This window comes from Anabrus simplex, chromosome 14 (assembly GCF_040414725.1).
Source record: "Anabrus simplex isolate iqAnaSimp1 chromosome 14, ASM4041472v1, whole genome shotgun sequence".
Classification (NCBI taxonomy): Eukaryota; Metazoa; Arthropoda; class Insecta; order Orthoptera; family Tettigoniidae; genus Anabrus; species Anabrus simplex.
The window spans coordinates 67,293,408-67,309,927 of record NC_090278.1 but is presented as its reverse complement, the minus strand read 5'-3'; the positions used below and the strand labels follow the sequence as shown (position 1 = coordinate 67,309,927).

Sequence of the window (16,520 nt, the reverse complement as noted above, 5' to 3'; positions counted from 1 at the left end):
TCCACCAGAATGAGCCAGGATCGAACCTGCCGAGTTGGCGTCAGAAGGCCAGCGTCTGAGCCTTATGAGACAATCAGCCTGGCTAAACGAATCTATATCAGTCTCTAAATTAATTAAAAAGCCGTTCAAGAAAGTGAATATTGGAAATAAAAATTAAATTTATTATAATAGCCAAATTTTCACATATTGTTGTTTGGGTCTTGAGTCCATAGATTATGATGCAGCTCTCCTTCCCAGCTTATCCTGTCCTAACCTTTTCATTCTTACCTAACTAGTACTTCCCACAGCCATTCTTATCCGTTTATCACATTCATTCATGCCTCTGTCATGCCTGGGCGTCTTGAAATGTCTCCTATTATTCCCTCTCTCCGTCTGGTCAAATATTTCTCCTGTAACCAATTCGATTTACCCACTTCACCTTCAGTATTCGTTTTTAACAACATATTTCAAAAGCTTCTACTCTCTTTCTTTCTGAGCTAGTTATGGTTCAGTTCTGTACAATGGCTCGCTCTACGCAAAAGTTTTCAAAAACATATTTCTAATTCCTTTATCAATGTTCGAAGTGGGCAATTTTTCTTTTCTTAAGAAAGGCCTCCTTTGTTTGTACTGGTTTACATTTTATGTCCTCCTTACTTCTGCCATCATTAGTTATTTTACTATCGAAGTTTTTTTTCTTTTTTTTTTTTTGCTAGGGGCTTTACGTCGCACCGACACAGATCGGTCTTATGGCGACGAAAACTATCGAAGTAACAATATTTATCTACTATAATATATCACTTCCTCATCTAATATTTTCTGCATCACTTGACTTCGTCCGACTGCACTCCATTACTTTTGTTCTGAATTTATTTTCATCCTGTACTCCTTTCCAAGATTGAGCACTCAGCAATTTCTTCATCTCTTCTGCAGACTCGGATAAAACAATATCGACGGCAAATGGCAGAGTTTTGATTTAATTTCCATGGATATTTTGATTCCCTATCGAAATTTACTTTACCTCTTGTTCTGTACAAAGACTGAAAAGGAGAGATGAATAGCAAATGGACAAGTTACTTTTATGTACTTTTCTGTGAATTCTTTGCCAAAATATGAATACACGATGAAGGTAATGAAAGAGCAGGCATTGATTTGTTATGTGACCTGTAAACATGGTAAAAGAACATGTAAATCTGTAGTAAAATAAGGCACAAAATGCAGAAGAAAGACAGCGGTAGATGAAAGAATGAACAAAAGGTAGCCCATGATTATTGATGGGTATATCTAAATGGTATAATTATTTGAATGTGTTTTAAATTAGCCATCACTGAGGCATTCGAAATGTCTGAACCGAGCATTATTAATTAAAACCAGAGATACAACATATTATTGTTAATAATAAATTTTCCGAATTTACCACTTAGGATAACGCTAAAATTCAATTCATTCTTTGAAGTTTCCTCTTCCTCCATACTCCATACGGGAGCTATGCTGTGTCTTTTGTTCATACGTCCAAGTTCTTCCCGTCTTTGCAGTTCATTCGGCTTGAAACCCATACACATTTTGAATCATGGTCCGAAATTTTTTCCTGTCTAACAACTAAACTTCCCGGATGTTGGACTTCTCTAGATCGTTACGAACTTCCTTAATGCCTCCCGTCGTTTTCTTGTTCCACAGGCTGTCAAGGAACTTTTTGATTAATATGATTTTTTTCCATTCTATACAAATGTCCGAGAAATGATAACTTCCTCTTCTTCACGGTCTCTGAAATATTCTCCACATTTTTGTAGACTTCATTGTTTTTCCGAAGTTTCCAACCGGTTTCAGTCTGGATCGGGCCCAAGATTTTCCGCAGTATTCTTCTTTCTAGGATCTCCATCTTCACCAACTTGTAATTCATCGAGAGACATTCGCTGGCATACAGGCATTCTGTTTTCACCACAGTTTTGTAATGCCTTATTTTGGCGTTGTTATTATTTTGAAAAATTTACTTCTACTCTGTTAGCGGTTTTGAAGTCCGTCTCTGTGGTTTAGTGGTTAGTGTGATTAGCTGCCACCCCCCGGAGGCCCGGGTTCGATTCCCGGCTCTGCCACGAAATTTGGAAAGTGGAACGAGGGCTGGAACGGGGTCCACTCAGCCTCGGGAGGTCAACTGAGTAGAGGTGGGTTCGATTCCCACCTCAGCCACCCTGGAAGTGGTTTTCCGTGGTTTCCCACTTCTCCTCCAGGCAAATGCCGAGATGGTACCTAATTTAAAGCCACGGCCGCTCCCTTCCCTCTTCCTTGTCTATCCCTTCCAATGTTCCCATTGCAGGTGAGGCCACCTGGGAGAGGTACTGGTCATTCTCCCAAGTTGTATCCCCCGACCCAATGTCTCACGCTCCAGGGCACTGTCCTTGAGGCAGTAGAGGTGGGATCCCTCGCTGAGTCAGAGGGGAAAACCAACCCTGCAGGATAAACAGATTAAGAAAGAAAAAAAAAAGAAAGAAATGAAATAAAGTTGTGTTTGCACACCCTTAAATGTTGTTGATCACAGCGAGGACTGAACCCAGTCTATCGAGAGAGCAGAAAGGCACCGACTAACTGACTGAGCCAGAGATGTCAAGTATGGATTGCGCGCGCGCGCGCGTGTGTGTGTGTGTGTGTGTGTGTGTGTGTGTGTGTGTGTGTGTGTGTGTGTGTGTGTGTGTGTGTGTGTGTGTGTGTGTGTGTGTGTGAATTTCCGAAGGAATGTGGATGCTTTGCACCGACATTTAGATTACCCAACAATAAACCACCACAAACTCCAAGCTCAAGATTAAAAAGAGAAGAAAAGCACATATTAAAGACGACAAACCAAGATTTATAAAGAATTAAATTCATGCAAAAGAAAGGAAAAAGAAAAGAAGTTCATGCCAATAAATAAAAGAGCAGAAAAATAAAGGAGTGAAAGAGAAGTTAATCCAAGTGGGGAGTAGAATATTGTTCACCAGGGAATGAGAGTCTGGGATTAGAAGGTCTGCCTGCAGCACCGCAATGTAGACCGCAGTAGTACCAAATACTCACCGAACCCACGTACCGGCGCCACCATCGTCGCTGGAACGGGAGAGATCCTGAGAAGCACGGCGCGATCTAGGAGCAACATAACAAACTAGTCAGACAAAAATAAAAGTGGTGATGTAAATAATAACTAGCAGGTGGCTGGCTGTGAGCAGAGCAGTAGGGCAAGGCCGCCTGTTGTTGACAGAGCGACCGAGATACAGACACGAGGGCGCGTGTAGTACACGCCTCTACCACCACGAGCGCTATTCGCGCCGCTCTTTACACCTGCAAAATGAGCTTTAATATTCAATTTATTCATATGCACAAGGAAGTAGGCTACAATTAAAGTTACACGGGTACCGAGGATTTGTAAAATAATGACGAGGCACTATGAATTAAACAATATTATTGGAACTAGCCTACACTCCTCAACAAAAGTTAAGACAAGTTAAAAAAAAAAGGGATACATCAAATCAAGCCAAATTTTGCTTTTGTACAGAGTAATTCATTTGAAATATCAATAATAATAATAATAATTATTATTATTATAAAGAAAAATCCTATAAAATAAGTACTGTATTAGGAATTTAGTAATAAATGACCGCCTCTGTGGTGCAGTGGTTAGTGTGATTAACTGCCACCCCTGGAGGTCCGGGTTCGATCCCTGGCTCTGCCACGAAATTGGAAAAGTGGTACGAGGGTGGGAACGGTGTCCACTCAGCCACGGGAGGTCAACTGAGAAGAGGGGGCGGGGGGTCTATTCCCACCTCAGCCGTCGTCGAAGTGGTTTTCCGTGGTTTCCAACTTCTACAGGCAAATGCCGGTTGAATAATAATAATAATAATAATAATAATAATAATAATAATAATAATAATAATAGGCCGCCTCTCTGGTGTAGTGGTTAGCGTGATCAGCTGCCACCCCCGCTGGCCCGGGTTCGTTTCCCGGGTCGGTCAACAATTTTGAAGAAAAAGAGGTACGTGGGCTGGAACGGGGTCCACTCAGCCTGGGAAGGTCAACTGAGTAGAGGGGGTTCGATTCCCACCTCAGCCATCCTCGAAGTGGTTTTCCGTGGTTTCCTACTTCTGCAGGCAAATGCCGGTTGGTATGTAAGTTAAGGCCACGGCCACTTCCTTTCCTCTTCCTTGCCTATCTTCTTCAATCTTCCTATCCCCCTACAAGACCTCTGTTCGGCATAGCAGGTGAGACAACTTGGGCGAGGTGCTGGTCCTTTTCCCCAGTTTTATCCCCCCGAACCAAAGCATCTAGCTCCAGGACACTGCACTTGAGGCGGTGGAGGAGGGATCCCTCGTTGAGTACGAGGGAAAAACCAACCCCAGAGGGTAAAAAGACGAAGAAAGAAAGAAAAGAAATAATAATAATAATAATAATAATAATAATAATAATAATAATAATAATAATAATAATAATAATTGCTTTACTGTACCTCCCACTAACTAGGCCTACTTTCACGGGTTTTGGAGACGCCGAGGTGCCAGAATTTTCTCCCGCCAGAGTTACTTTACTTGCCAGTAAATCTACCGACACGAGGCTGACATATTTGAGCATTTTCAAATATTACCGCACTGAGGCAGGACCGAACCTGCCAAGTTGGGGTTAGAAGGCCAACGCTTCGACCCTCTGAGCCATTGAATATGCCGGGATGGTACCTAGCTTAAGGCCACGGCTGTTTCATTCCCTCTTCCTTGTCTAACTCTTCCATTCTTCCCGTCACCCCACAAGTCCCCTGTTCAGCATAGCAAGTGAGGCTTCCTTGGCGAGGTACTGCTCCTCCAACCCAGCTGTATCCCCGACGAAATATCTCATGCTCCAGGACACTGCCCTTGACGTGGGATCCCTCGCTGAGCCCGAGGGAGAAATAAACTGTGGATGGCATAGCCTACTGATCAAGAAAGAAGAGAAAGAAAGCAGACAAATTTTACGATTTCCAGAGACATTGACATAGCGGAATTTTTTCCCCAGGAATTATTTTACTTGCCAGTAAATCCTGGCGTATTAGAGACCCATTAGATACCAAAGGATTTCGCGGGAATTGAACCCGCCTTCTTGAGCTTAGAAGACTAACTACGCAACGTGACAAAAATCTTCCCAACGTGACAAAAATCTTAAGTCTTGTATATGTACTCTTTGTGAAGAATTAACATTACCTCACATTCATCAGTAGTAGATATTAAAAGGGACATCTATTATTTGTAGAACTGTCCACTAGCTATTTGAGAAACAATATTTTAGTACAGAACTGTCACCGTTACATTATTCAAGAGTGTAACCGTTCCGTTCATAATCTATGACATCCTTTGGTGTTCATCAGCGCTAGGGTTGATATCGGAGTTAGTAGGGCAGTCAATATTAATTCCAAGTTAGCATATTATTCCAGATTTTTAGATCTATTTCGAAACCCTAGATAATTTATCAGATTACTCGTCAGAGTGCACTGAATCCGATTTATAATTCAATTGGTGTCCGTTAACGAAGTTTCCAGTAACACTGTTATAGCTATTAAAAATTTATCGCGCAAAACTCACTCCGCAAGGATATTAACAAAGCTCACAGCCAACCTGTTAGAGGACAATACAAAAATAAAATGAATAACAAAAACCTTGAAAGAGATTTAATATTGAAAATTAATAATATAAATAAAACATTTTGAATACTGAGCTGAAAGGATAATGCATAACATCACACATTGAAATATTAAACACATTACATGTATTGTTACTACAAAGAAACATTTGCAAAAAAATGGTCATAAATATGTCTCTTTGTCATGGCCATCCATCAACGATTGGTAATTTCATATGGCCACCAGCCTTAAGACACAGCCTGCACGGTTGCTAGGCAACATCGTCTAACCATTCATTCATACCTTAAATCACTGCCTCCACGGTTGCTATAGTTACACTTCCGCCACACATCTTGCCGCATTACGTTACAAAATCTTCGGACGACTCACAAGCATCTTATATAATTATATAAAACTCAAGGGGGTCCGTGCGAGAAATCTCGCATGTTTATAAAGTATGCGGTGGAATTTAAAGTCAGAAGCATTTAAATTTTATTATACCATCTAAGGAATGCTTATTAAGTTTCAACAAATCTTTCACCAAGAGATCCAAATCAAGTGTGCTATTTACAACAAATGATATTTTAAGATTTTATAAACAAAACTGGTATTTTCCAAGAACATCAACAAGAGAAATATGGACAATTTTACCGTTTTATCTGTCTTATGACTTAATTTTAACAACATTTCGAAGATCTAATTTTAAATGTCAAAAATGTTTAATGTGTCTTTCCAATTTTAATATTTATTTCTGATATATTAATGTTAATTTATTATTAGTTGATGATGTCCCTTAGGGGACGAAACATGTACTAGATATAATAAATTATATATTGTATTGTATAGGTGGACCGCTTAATTATAATATTTATCTTGAATATTCATAAAGAGTAACACAAATCAATGCATTATTTAAACTGTCTTACTTACCACTTAATGTTATCTTCCATTTCTAACACTTATGGTATCCACTTGAACGGAAACAAATGCAAGTGCATTATTATACTGACGAATGTACCGAAAGTAATTTTTGGTTTTACTGTCATTCTTTCTTAACTGATAATTACATCATATTATAATGATATAAAAGAGGCGTCCCAGCGGCCAAAAAGTGAAGTAGACAATGATAGCGAGTTTTTTCCTACAGCAACAGTATTTGCAAATCGCACACTTCGTACAATTTTTAAAACTCACTGTTTAAAGAATGTATAGAGATTTATGAAATGAGAGTGCAATTCGTCACTGCTAATGTCTATTCTCTTTCTTGTGAATGCTCATCTGTTACGATCGGTTACTTGTGAGCGCCGCAAAAGGGATTTGTACTACTGAAATCTATATATATAAAATAACTTGTCCTGACTGACTGACTGACTGACTGACTGATTCATCATCGCCGAGCCAAAACTACTGGACATAAAGAAATGAAATTTGGGGGATATATTCATATTAAGATGTAGGTGCTCGCTAAGAGAGGATTTTTGGATATTCCGTCGCTAAGGGGGTGAAAAGGGGGGTGAAATTTTAAAATGAGTGTATCTATATCTCAAAACTTTAAAAGTTTACAGATGTAAAAATTGGTATTTAGAATCTTCTTTAAAAATAAAGAAATACGTATTTTTCTGTTTTCAGAATATCCCAATAGGAGGGATGAAAAAGGGTGAACATGGGGGAAAAATGGGTTGAATGCCTTTAATCAGGATACCGGTACTTATATCTCAGAAACTGAAGATATTACAGACCTGAAAATTGGTACTTTTGATCTCTTTTAAAAATAAAGAGGCACGTATTTTTTTGTTTTTGTAAAATACAATTAATGGAAGGGTGAAAAGGGGGTGATTTTTTAAAATGAGTGTGTCTATATCTCAAAACTTTTTAAGTTTATAGATGTAAAAATTGGTGTTTAGAATCTCCTTTAAAAATAAAAAAACACGTATTCTTTTGTTTTCGGAAAATCCCAATAGGAAGGGCTTAAAAGGGTGAATAATCGGTTGAATGCCTTTAATGAGGCTACTTATATTTCAGAACCTGAAGATATTACAGACCTGAAAATTGGTATTTTGTATCTACTTTAAAAGTAAAGAAACACGTATTTTTTCGTTTTTGGAAAATCCAAATATTGGGGGTGAAAAGAGGGGGTGAATTTTTTAAAATGAGTGTGTCTACATCTTAAAACTTTAAAATTTACAGATGTAAAAATTGGTAGTTAGAATCTCCTCTAAAAATAAAGGAACACGTATTTCTTTTTTTGTTTACTGTAAATCCTAATAGAGGGGGTGTAAAAGGGTGAAAAATGGGTTGAATGCCTTTAATGAGGATACACATATCTCATAAACGAAAGATATTACAGAACTGAAAATTTGCATATGGGATCTCCTTTAAAAATAAAGAAACACGTATGTTTTAGTTTTTGGAAAAGCCAATTAATGGCGGTTAAACAGGAATGACAAATTGGGGTGAACTGTTTGAAAGACTATATCTACAGAATATCTTGGAAACTTAAAATGTTACAGACGTAAAGAGTGGGTGTAAATCTCCTGTAAATGTAAAGAAATATAGGTGATTTGTTTTTGGAAACTCCACTTAAGGGGAACTCAAAAGGGGTGAAATTTTAAAATTAGAATTTTTACAGTATATCTAAAAAAACTTAACATGTTACAGAAGTGAAAAATGGTATTTTTTTATCTCTATTAAACATAAAGAAACGTGTACTTTTAGTTTTCGGAAATACCACTTGGTTGGTGGGAGGGGGGGGGGGTAAACGTGACTGAAAATGGTGATGCATTCTTTTAATTAGGCTACTGATATTTCAAAAATGAAGATGTTACAGACGTGAAATTTGATATTTGCAATCTGCTTTAAAAGTAAAGAAACACGTATTCTCGGAAAATCCAAGAAGGGGGGGGGGGTTGAAAGAATTGAAAAATTAATTGACTTACTTGTATGAGAATACATACATCTAATAAAAACTAAAGTTGTTACAGACGTGAAAATTCTTATTTGGACCTCCTTAGAAAACAAAGAAGAACGCGTTTTGGTGGGGAAACCATCTTGGAGGGCGGGAGTGTAAAGGAGTTGAATTCCTTTCATGAGGACACATAAATCAAAAACTGAAGAAGTTAGAGTCGTGATAATTGGTATTTAGAAGATCCTTTACTATTAAAGAAACAAGTACTTTTTGCGGGAAAATTCACTTAGGGGAGGGGGGGAAGGAGTGTGAAAGGAACTGAAAGAAAGTGAATTATTTTTATGGGGATATTTACATCTCAAAACCGAAGGTAATAGACGTGAACATTGGTGTTTGGAATCTCCCTTAAACATAAAGAAACAAGCATTCTTTTAATTTTGTTGGTGGGGGGGGGGGGGGGTTGGCGGTAAATAAACTTAACGGCGGTGGGGTGTAGAAGGAGGTGAGACCAATTGATTTTACTGTTATTAATGTACTTATAAGGATCCTCCGTTGCTCAAGCGGCAGCGCGCCGGCCTCTCACAGCTGGGTTCCGTGGTTCAAATCCCGGTCACTCCATGTGGCATTCGTGCTGGACAAAACGGAGGCGGGACAGGTTTTTCTCCGGATACTCCGGTTTTCCCTGTCATCAGCCATTCCAGCAACACATAATAATAATAATAAATAATAATAATAATAATATTCCGGACCGTCGTCTAATGCGCGGACCGCGCTGGAAACGGCTCCTGGACGGGTAATGACTAAGAATGCAGTCCGGCCGCGGGTTCAGTGCCACCAAGGCACCCAGTATGACACCACTCCGGCTCTCCTGAAGGATTTTATCCATATTAAAAATATTATAGGAAAAGATGGCAAAGATTTACGAACCCAACTGACCGGGAGCAATACCTGAGCCTAGCCCGGGAAGTACGAAATCGATTGCTGGAAAGGAAGATTTTAAAATGGGAGGAAACGTGCCGTAAAATCCTAGAAAACCAGTCAGATCGGGAATTTTGGTGGATTCTCGCAGAAAACGAGTCAGATCGCGAATTTCGGCGGATTATATATCTAAAACAATAAGCATTCAATTATAAATTTCAGTATAATACCGTAGCGAAGCACGGGTATCTTGCTAGTAATCTATATATATAAAATAACTTGTCCTGACTGACTGACTGACTGACTGACTGACTGACTGACTGACTGACTGACTGACTGACTGACTGACTGATTCATCATCGCCGAGCCAAAACTACTGGACGTAAAGAAATGAAATTTTGGGGATATATTCATATTAAGATGTAGGTGCTCGCTAAGAGAGGATTTTTGGATATTCCTTCGCTAAGGGGGTGAAAAGAGGGGTGAAATTTTAAAATGAGTGTGTCTATATCTCAAAAGTTTAAAAGTTTACAGATGTAAAAATTGGTATTTAGAATCTTCTTTAAAAATAAGGAAACACGTATTTTTTGTTTTCAGAAAATCCCAATAGGAGGGGTGAAAAGGGGTGAAAATGGGGAAAATGGGTTGAATGCCCTTAATCAGGATACCAGTACTTACATCTCAGAAACTGAAGATATTACAGACCTGAACATTGGTACTTTTGATCTCTTTTAAAAATAAGGAAACACGTATTTTTTTGTTTTTGCAAAATCCAATTAATGGGAGGGTGAAAAGGGGGTGAATTTTTAAAATGAGTGAATCTATATCTCCAAACTGTTACAATTTATAGATGTAAAAATTGGTATTTAGAATCTCCTTTAAAAATAAAGAAACACGTATTCTTTTGTTTTCGGAAAATCCCAATAGGAAGGGTGTAAAAGGGTGAATAATGGGTTGAATGCCTTTAATGAGGCTACTTATATTTCAGAACCTGAAGATATTACAGACCTAAAAATTGGTATTTGGGATCTACTTTAAATATAAAGACACACGTATTTTTTCGTTTTTGGAAAATCCAAATATTGAGGGGTGAAAAGGGGGGTGAATTTTTTAAAATGAATGTGTCTACATCTTAAAACTTTAAAATTTACAGAAGTAAAAATAGGTAGTTAGAATCTCCTCTAAAAATAAAGGAACACGTATTTTTTTGTTTCCTGCAAATCCCAATAGGAGGGGTGTAAAAGGGTGGAAAATGGGTTGAATGCCTTTAATGAGGATACATATATCTCAGAAACGGAAGATATTACAGAACTGAAAATTTGTATATGGGATCTCCTTTAAAAATAAAGAAACACGTATTTTTTTAGTTTTTGGAAAATCCTATTAATGGCGGTTAAACATAAGTGACAAATTGGGGTGAATTTTTTGAAAGATTATCATGGAAACGTAAAATGTTACAGACGTAAAAAGTGGGTGTTTGGAATCTCCTGTAAATGTAAAGAAACATAGGTGATTTGTTTTTGGAAACTCCATTTAAGGGGAACCCAAAAAGGGTGAAATTTTAAAATGAGAATTTTTACAGTATATCTCAAAAAACTTAACATGTTACAGAAGTGAAAAATGGTATTTTTATCTCTATTAAACCTAAAGAAACGTGTATTTTTAATTTTCGGAAATACCACTTGGGTGGAGGGGGGGTGAAAGTGACTGAACATGGTGTTGAATTCTTTTAATTAGGCTACTGATATCTTAAAAATGAAGATGTTACAGACGTGAAATTTGATATGTGCAATCTGCTTTAAAAGTAAAGAAACACGTATTCTCGGAAAATCCAATAAAGCGGGGGGAGGGGGGTGAAAGAATTGAAAAATTAATTGACTTTAATTGTATGAGAATATATACATCTAATAAAAACTAAAGTTGTTACAGACGTGAAAATTAGTATTTTGATCTCCTTTAAAAACGAAGAAAAACGCGTTTTGGGGGGGAAACCATCTTGGGGGGCGGGAGTGTTAAAGGAGTTGAATTCCTTTCATGAGGACACATAAATCAAAAAGTGAAGAAGTTAGAGTCGTGATAATTGGTATTTAGAAGATCCTTTACTATTAAAGAAACAAGTATTTTTTGCGGGAAAATTCACTCGGGGGGGGGGAGTAGTGTGAAATGAAGTGAGAAAAGTAAATTATTTTTATGGGGATACTTATATCTCAAAACTGAAGGTAATAGACGTGAACATTGGTGTTTGAAATCTTCTTTAAACATAAGAAACAAGCATTCTTTTAATTTGGGGGGGGGGGGTGCCGGTAAATAAACTTAACGGCGGTGGGGTATAGAAGGAGGTGAGACCAATTGATTTTACTGTTCTTAATGTACTTATAAGGATCCTCGGCAGCGCGCCGGTCTCTCACAGCTGGGTTCCGTGGTTCAAATCCCGTTCACTCCATGTGACATTCGTGCTGGACAAAACGGAGGCGGGACAGGTTTTTCTCCGGATACTCCGGTTTACCTGTCATCATCCATTCCAGCAACACATAATAATAATAATAATAATAATAATAATAATAATAATGATAATAATAATAATAATGTTCCGGACCGTCGTCAAATGTGCGGACCGCGCTGGAAACGGCTCCTGGACGGGTAATGACTAAGAATGCAGTCCGGCCGCGGGTTCAGTGCCTTCTAGGCACCCAATATGACACCACGCCGGATCTCCTGAAGGATTTTATCCATATTAAAAATGATCATAGGAAAATATGGCAAAGATTTACGGACCCAACTGACCGGGAGGAATACCTGAGCCTAGCCCGGGAAGTACGAAATCGATTGCTGGAAAAGAAGATTGAAAAATGGGAGGAAACATGCCTTAACCTAATAGAAAACGAGTCAGATCGGGAATTTTGGTGGGTTCTCGCAGAAAACGAGTCAGACCGCGAATTTCGGCGGATTATATATCTAAAACAATAAGCATTCAATTATAAATTTCAATATAATACCGTAGCGAAGCACGGGTATCTTGCTAGTAATATATATGATCCCTATTTTGTCTGTCATTCACAGCGATACTGAGAAAACGAGAAGGATTCAACATCTGAAATTGGTATCAGTTGTAGGCTGTTATGTCTTCTTTACAAGAAAAATACGAGTACAATGAAACTCTCACGACCAACACGTAAATTCTGTGGTTCGCCGGTTCGAATCCCGTTCGTAAAAGCATTTTTACTGTCAGAATGTTGGCCGGCAGGGTAGGGGAGGTGGTGTTATACAATTTTTAATCACTAGAATGCGTGCCAAAAGCCTGGGTTAAATTCTAAATCTCTCCGCAGTGCTCATATGGAGTGAGGGCATTTGATGGTGATTCGGTTTGGACAGTTGCATGGAGCTTTCTCAAGAGTACGCAGCTCCATAGACGTCGAAGTACACGCCCGAGCGATAACTGCACTCAATATAGTTTGTAAAGAAATACTCTACAATACCTGTTTTGATTGATGCATTCGAATGCCGTATAAGACCTCGAAATTGTAAGTTTTATTCGTAAGATATATTCATAGTCCATTTAGAATTTCCAACTACTTTACAGCTAGCAATTTCGACTGTGGACACGCTTATGTAGTAGCATGACATTTTTATGTCAAAAACAAAAAGACCGCATGGTTCTGTATGTTCCTCACATTTAATATTTTATCGAACTTTATTTTAATATCTCAATTTACAAGAACATATTACATGTATTGTTACTACAAAGAAACTTTCGCAAAAATCAAGTGATCATAAATATGTCTCTAAGACATGGCCGTCCAACAACGGGTGCTGATTTCAGATAACAACCAACTATAAGACACCCTGCATGGTTGCTAGGTAACAATGACCATCCGTCCATACATTAAATCACAGCTGCATTGTTGCTATGGTTACACTTCCGCCACACAAATCACTTTTGTACCAGTTCTTCGCAAGGAAATTTGCAAGGGATTACACGTTTCCTTCATGGATTTATACGAAGGAACATGCCTTTATTCAAAGGTTTAATAAGACATGTTAAACTGATATGCTTTTTTACGAAAGCACGCGACAGTGCCGTGAAGTACATTAAGCTGAAAAGTCGAAACAGAATGAGGACGATTACAGATCTTATTGTACAGTAGAGTCCCTGGTCCGAAGTTGCGCGAAATTCTCGCTGCTTCTCTGATACGTATTGTTGTTTATCTGGCCACTCGAGTTTCACAGTGGCTGAAGACTCGTGAAACCCATCGATGGTAACCTCCCTTAATCTGTTCTATCGAAAAGAGAAAATGATGGCTCTTTAGTTCTTCTGACTAAGCTACCTTGAAGTGACATTCACCAAGTGTTCCATGGAACTTGAAGCAAAAAATTCCAATTTTTCACACGCATCTACTTTATTATCCCTCATCCGTCGTACGATAAATGCGTATACGGCATAAAAACGGAAACAACATGTTCTTAAAAGTTAGTTATATATAGTCTTCTGACAGACCTAATTTGACGAACATATATTGGGAATAGTAGGGCCTATGCCTATAACAAGAGCTCTGCGCGAATATACAAAATAGTACCCGCACCCGCATCATGGTTATCCGCTGATAATTTAAATATTTATCTACAGTATGTTACACCCACGGTATTGAAACTGATAGATCTGTTAACATAATACAATAAGGCCTGGCACCTGGCACCAGAACCCCTACAGTCACACGTTTATGAGGGATTTTCTGTTGCGACAACTACCGACGTATTGACCTTTGTTCTTTCCATTAATTGCAGGCAGGAGCCAGTTAGGCTTATGTCAGCTTTAAGACTTTTTGGTCTCAAGGCTCTTTATATATCACTATTCTCCCATACTAATGTCAAGGGTCGCCCATCCACAAGCAAAAAGAATATACCTAAGTGAAAATAAACAAACGTCATTATTTAGAAATGATCAGCAAAATTATGCGCACTGCATTACGGTTCGTATCCGCCAAGACACAAACTTCGCGGATATCCGCATCCATGTAGGGATCTACCTAAACGCACTACCTCCCAAGTGATATCTTGACGTCATATGAACCTGGTAACACAATCCTGAACGAGTAGATTACAAACTGCGCCCACTTTTGAGCGACGTCCACTGGGACTTAGACTGCAAAACCGTCCGTTAATGATATCTCCCTTATTAATCCTCCTACAGAAAAGATGAAAATAAGAAAACATTTTAGAAATTTATTTCCAACAAGACTGGTTGATATCCATTAAGTGTAAAATCACTGTTTAGATCTTCCTATAAACTCCCAGTCCATGCAGGGATTCAGAAATAATATTGGCCTTAAAACCTACCCAAGGACAGGCAGATTCTACACATGACGTTTGGTAGAAATATAGCCTATCCAGTAGTTTTCCAGTTATAACAACTCGGGCACCGAAGCTAAAGATATGCGGATGGTCATTATTACTAGAGTCCGGATTTTTAGGTACTCATAGGTTAGAATGCAAAGTTACTGAAACGAGTAACAAGTATAGTCTACACTGTACAACGGTTATAGTTTGAGATTTGCATAGACATTAGGGGTACAGTCTATAGAACTCCTGTAATTTATGTTACCCTTGCTACATTATGGAAGAAAGGGTTGCACGACATTTCCTACGAACCAGATTACTTTGCATTCTAACCTATTACCACCTAAAAATCCGAGGTCCAGATGAAACTGGTAACTGGACAAACATTTCTCAAATAATAGTCAGTGCACAGACACAGTCGTTACGATTTTATTTATATACGTAAGGTTCGGATGTTTATAAAAATTCATATTTTCTTCCCCCACCTGCATATCGTATAACTGCGTATTTCCGTCTTATTTTGATCTTAGGTTGATCGCACGCCCGGAAGTAACCTCATTTTCTCGACACGAAAGATTTTCTCCGCCAATCCGATTACGCCATCCTTCTTTACATAACACGAAGAGTATTCCTGATCTTTTTTGTAGTTATAATTTACACCCTGCATGTAGACTACCCTGCGCAAAGGCTGGCAGGTTCCCCAAGAGGTCCGACATCAGCTGTCACATAGATATCATTAGGCTTCACTGAAGAGGCGTACTGGGGAAATGAAGGGTGAGGTAGATTTCTCGTTGCTTTCCTCACAGAGTCAGAGAAGTCTGTATTACACATTAGTCCGTCACGCTAACTAAAATGCACGCATAAACCAACTCTATGAGACATTTTCACAACAGTGATAAGAAGGACTGCGATACGTTGGTAATAATAATAATAATAATAATAATAATAATAATAATAATAATAATTCAAAAATCAATATCTCGGAACGCGAAATTAAAGCACTATATCACTGTAAATGAGCCTGAAGAATTATACGCATCAGGAATCTTGAACATCGGAAGCAGATCACTAACCGAAACTTTGGAAAAGAAAGAAAAATTCTCAGGTAAATCTCTGGCCCAGTATGCGTAGGAGTGTGGATGAAAATAAGGTCTCCTGAAAGACTGCATACAAGCACTCTGAGAAAATATCAAATACGGGTGAAATTTCATGGCCATATTCAAAGAATTGATAATGAAAGACTTACCTGAAAGATACTTAACTAGGCTATGCCTCCTCACTAAAAGTCGAGAATAATTGGATAAACGAAATTGAAAAAGACCTTCAAGAAGTCATCATAACAGGTGAAATTATATGGGAAAGGTCTAGCGTTAGAATGTTGGTGAACAAACATTATTTTGCTGAAAACTCCAAGATGAGAGCCAACACTGCATGACGGAACAAAAAACACAACGAGAGAATTAAGAGATTCTGCGAAGAGAAGAGAGAAAATTCATCTGCTAAGTAAATTTAATCGCGCTCCCTAGTAGGGCACAACGTTGTAATAATAATAATAATAATAATAATAATAATAATAATAATAATAATAATAATAATAATAATAATAATAATTACGTCCCACTAAAAACTTTTATGGTGTTCGAACACGCTGACATGTCGGAGTTTTGCCACGCAGGGTTCTTTTTAAATGCCGGTACTGCAATTAATTCACGTATTACGTATTATGCCGGGATAGAATCGGCTGTAAAAAAAACCAGCGCCCTACCGTCTCAGTCACTTAGC

At 38.3% G+C, this 16,520-nt stretch overlaps 1 protein-coding gene across 2 annotated transcripts in view; it reads right to left on the bottom strand.

Moving 5' to 3' along the window:
- Nucleotides 1-16,520, bottom strand: part of mtd (mustard) — a 952,680-nt gene that overhangs the window by 617,352 nt on the left and 318,808 nt on the right. For both annotated transcript variants that reach the window (XM_067157991.2, XM_067157992.2), the window contains exon 3: nucleotides 3,022-3,087. In XM_067157991.2, coding sequence (XP_067014092.2) covers nucleotides 3,022-3,087 — 66 coding nt within the window. The remainder of the gene's footprint in view (nucleotides 1-3,021; nucleotides 3,088-16,520) is intronic.